The sequence below is a fragment of the Saccostrea cucullata genome, unplaced genomic scaffold (genome assembly GCF_032062105.1).
Source record: "Saccostrea cucullata isolate Sc308-1 unplaced genomic scaffold, CSIRO_AGI_Scuc_v1 ctg23830, whole genome shotgun sequence".
Classification (NCBI taxonomy): domain Eukaryota; kingdom Metazoa; phylum Mollusca; class Bivalvia; order Ostreida; family Ostreidae; genus Saccostrea; species Saccostrea cuccullata.
Window position 1 is genome coordinate 1 of NW_026934955.1, and position 4571 is coordinate 4571.

At 32.3% G+C, this 4571-nt stretch overlaps 1 protein-coding gene across 1 annotated transcript; it reads left to right on the forward strand.

Moving 5' to 3' along the window:
* The first annotated feature begins 2958 nt into the window (after nt 1-2958).
* On the forward strand, nt 2959-3546 carry LOC134241589 (uncharacterized). Its single transcript, XM_062723623.1, has 2 exons — nt 2959-3216; nt 3380-3546. The coding sequence occupies exons 1-2, from the start codon at nt 2982-2984 to the stop codon at nt 3538-3540; spliced, it is 396 nt and encodes a 131-aa protein (XP_062579607.1). The 5' UTR covers nt 2959-2981; the 3' UTR covers nt 3541-3546.
* Nucleotides 3547-4571: the final 1025 nt, after the last annotated feature.

Sequence of the window (4571 nt, forward strand, 5' to 3'; positions counted from 1 at the left end):
GTATTCAAATTAACACATGTCCTGTAAGTGTTCAATATCGCATCATTCCGATGACCCTACCGAGCGTAATGATTTGCTTATTGCAGCCCGGAGGACCAGGCTGCTCTATACATATAAGTTTAAGTGTTCGTGTATGGGAATTAGGGTGGGAGTAGTTATTTAGAATTAAAGGTTTTCTAAACATTGAAAAGATTGTTAATCAGAATGTTCTTTCAGTTTATAAATTACGAGATAAATATATATATATTTACTTCCATAAAGTGAATCTGCAAAAATATATACGTTTTTCATACTTAATATATAAAGTTGCTTATCATATACAATGAAGCGCATTGAAGTGGTAAAATTTTCCATTTGGACGAAACGTTCTGAGTCATGTTTTGAACGTCAATTATAACATAACGACACGCCCATTTCTTTAGAAACGAGAAAGCAATATTCGTCGTAATGTTTTAGGACACTACACTTTCCGCGACAAGCAACACGAGTTACACTGAAATGAAGATTTTTAAATAAGAAAGAGCTATGTATAAAGTTCCCGCTTATGTAAAACACGCATTGCGACGGTTTTGTTCATTTTATGATTTTATCATGTTGATTGGAGTTCTATAACACATGTATCGGTCGAACACGTGCTTACTCGGTGTTTATGTAGACCGTCAATTTCATTGGCTATTATATTTATAAAATACCTGTTCTACAGGTATTCGATTGAATCATTTGACCGAATTTTCCTTTCTAAAGAAATGGACGTGTCTAAAGGTAGCTCAAAACGTTCCACCCAAACAGAAAAATTTACCACTTCAATGCGCTTCATTGTACTATCAAAAAACCACAGGTCCCTTTTTTTAGAACATCGAATTTTACTTCTCGGATAAAAACGTACTCTGCACAGTTCGTGTTCTATATTCTAAAATTGAAAATTAATACATTTTTAAATATAGGTGATGCCTGTGTCTAACTTCAATTTATATTTTATGCAGCCAACATTTACTTGAGGAATTGATCAAGTTTAAGGACGTTCGATCCTGATATTTTGAGCGTATATCGCGCAGGTCCTTTATTCATAAAATTAAGCATCATTTTTAGGTTCTAACAATAAAACTGAATTCTACAATGCAAATTAAACTATATTCAATGAAAAAACCGCGATTAAATTCCATTCAAGTAGAATTAAGCTAGGGACTATATTTTGTGGCGGAAGGTTTTTTAGACGAAAATGATCAGTTTTTCCCATTTGAACTATAACAGTACTGTTAATTTTGGATGTCTATTTTTCCATGCTGGTTGCACACAAAGCTGTTTTTTGCAGTGAAATATGCTATGCTGGTTCTGAAATATCTATTAAATTATATCTTATGAATTCTATCAACAAAGTGTGACAAATTCTGAAAATCCGGGAAAAACTTTAACGCAAAATTCATACTTTTTCAGTAATATCTGAAAATGTACATCATATACCCCAACTTTTGATGTTCTTTTCTAAATATTCAAGATAACTTTGACCTATTTGCTTAAAATCAGAAAAAAGTTAAAGACTTTAAAATAATTTTCTTGTTTATTATATTTTCAATGCTGGAAAAATAACATTTTATTAGTGCAGAAAGGTCAAATAATTGATTATGCGAAGCAATTTGAAACTTTTTCTTATTCACAATTTTTAAGTGTCTTTTTTAAAACAGACTTAGAGTTCATTTTGTTTCATGCTTTAATTGGATACAAATATTGAAGGGAAAACGTCAAAGATATAATTTTTAATTAAGACACAAATTTCAGTGCAGAAAGGTCATATTAAATGTACTGTAGCGCTAAAAGAAGCATATTGACCCCCATTTTTTGATTTGAATTTCAATTAAGCTATGTATGTAGAAACTAAAAATATACTTGGCAAAAAAAGTTTTAGACTTTAAATATCAGGATCGAACGTCGATAAAATGGTACCGTTTTTGAATGATTTTTATACGACTACAAGTTTTCAAAATATTTGCGACTGTCGTCTCCATCAATTAGACGCATGCCTTTTCACACATATCGAAAGCGGTTTGATGATCGAGACTTATTTTCATTGTTTACTTTATATATTTCCCGGGCGACAATTGATGGTTACATCAATGTTTTCTTGTTTAGGTTTTAATATGGGTCTAATACGTACTAAATTTTTAATAAATGATTTCATTTTTGTGTAAAAAAAAAAATTAATACATTTTACCTAGATGCCACTTCCTTTCTTTAATTTAGCTCTGAGAATTTGACCAGACGACTTTTTTTGTTTACAACGGAGCGTTCGATATTGAACGCTCGTATTCGGAAATTTTCGGGCATACTCGTATACGCAATGCAAACCCGGCGTTCAATAAAACGTCAAGATATTGAACGCTAAAATTCTCTACATTTTTGGTATAGTATTGTATTAGAGACTATTTATTAGTTATATATAATAAATAGTTATATATACACATATAGCTTCTACTTTTCCAGATCCTCTACCACAATGTTAGGATTGTTTTTCTTACCGAACTACTAAGTATTCATGCCGACAATATTCTAAATATAATCTTCCCGGTAAACTAAAGAACAAGGCGTTCAAGGGAGAATGCTTTTTCACTCTTTCGTATTCGTCGTTTGAGCTCAGTGGGATTTAGCATGTACTTACCAATATCTAAAGACACTTAAACTAGTGATCTTTATCTTTTCTCATTTCAAATTTATGTAGAATATTTACAATGCATAATTATTTTTTTTTAGAATATATACGAAGAAAATAAAATCGATAATGTAATATTTCAGATAATAATCAAAAAATGAAAATGGCACATCGAAAGTTAAAAGTGCTCTTCTTTCAGTGCATGTTTTTCTTTCTTCTTTATTCTATAATCAAATTTTGTTTATTTTGCGCTGAACGTAACAGTATGTGACGTAACAATTAAAATGACGTCATAATAAACTTAGCGTGATATAGCAACAAAGTCAGAATAAACACAATGGGTTGCTTCCATAGTAAAGTTGCGCCTTTTCCAACTCCTTTTCGCACCAAAAAACAGCAAAAGAGGCTGCGAAAGACATTGAAGATTAATGGAATCAAAGCCAAAGTGAGCGGGGGAGGCGTTGCCTTTGATATCCCAGTAACTGGTGGAGGAGAGCCAATGTGGCCTAACGTATCGTTTCTGAACAAAAGACTCCGGAGAAATGAGGATGAGGATGAAGTTGCTTTAAAACGTAAGAACAGCGTAAATGTATCTGTAATTTACTATCACAATACGGTCTAAGAATTTAGGAAACCTTTTATAATTACTTTTCTATAATTAATTAAAGTATTATTGATAATGAATAAATTCCCGATAATAAGTTTGTGTTTAATCTAATATTAATTTTTTTACAGGTAAAAGGGAGCTTGCAATGATAGAGAAGCAAGAGAGAGCCAGAGAACGAAGGGAGGAAATAGAGAGGAGGAGGAAGGAAAAGTTGAGAAGACAATCGCTACATCGCCAGACAAATTATAAACTCAGTGTTATGTTTCAGCTGCTGGATATTTTACAATGATTTGAGATTGAATGAAGAGAATGTCGACTTTCTTTTGATGTTGTAATAAAATGATTTCCCCCTTTAAAAGAATGATTATTGTTTTTGTTTGGAAGGATTGATTAAATGTATGTTGTTTAACGTCCCTTTCGAGAATTTTTCACTCGTATGGAAACGCCACCACTTGCCGGTGGAGCTTCAAATTTTGTCCTGTATTAGGGCCATTGAGCAGTGAGGGATCTTTTTCGTGCCAGCACCTACTGTGACACGGGACGTCGGTTTATACGGTCTCATCCGAAGGATCGGTCTCCTCGTCCCACAGTGGGATTCGAACCCGTAACGTAAAGATCAACTCCTTACTTCGCGTCTCTAGAGCAGACGGTAGTGGGATTTAGCATGTAACTTACCCATATGGCCATATCTATAAACGTTTAAACCTCTGATCTTTATCTTTTCTCATTTCAAATTTATATAGAAGATTCATAATGCATGACTTCATTTTTCAAAATATATAAGTAGAAAATAAACTCATTACTGTAATATTTCAGATAATAATCAAAAAATGAAGTGTTAACCGAAAATGAAATTTAATTTCGCGATAATTACTATGCGAGTGAAATCTTAATACATGTATACTAGTAGTTTACGGACATCATCTAATACAGTACATGTACAGTGTACCTAGTGTGTATTCCTAAAGGCTTTAGTAAGAACTCTTGTGCGGCCGTTTCGGAGTTTATTTGCAAAATTTGTTAATCTATAATAGATATGTAGCTGATAACAGTGCATGTAATATTTGAGCAACCTCATGATCAAATATTTTTCAGTTTCTCTCAAAGAAAATGACTTTTAAATTTATTAAAAAATAGATAAAATGAAACAAGTAAAACTGCAAGGTCAAGTATACAATTAGAATTTCAAAGGACTTGATGAATACGTATATTATAACTTGTGAAATGTAAAATCCTTGTAAAAGTTTTCGCCGATTATTTTAATAAGAGTTATCCTTCCTGGTTGAGGATCAGATACCGCGAAACAAAAATAAGCAATGG

What these genes read in the sequence shown, in the direction of transcription:
- LOC134241589 (XM_062723623.1), top strand. Translation starts at nt 2,982, where the DNA reads ATGGGTTGCTTCCATAGTAAAGTTGCGCCTTTTCCAACTCCTTTTCGC. An exon ending in GGATGAAGTTGCTTTAAAAC is followed by an intron (nt 3,217 to 3,379) that starts GTAAGAACAGCG and finishes ATTTTTTTACAG; the next exon opens with GTAAAAGGGAGCTTGCAATG.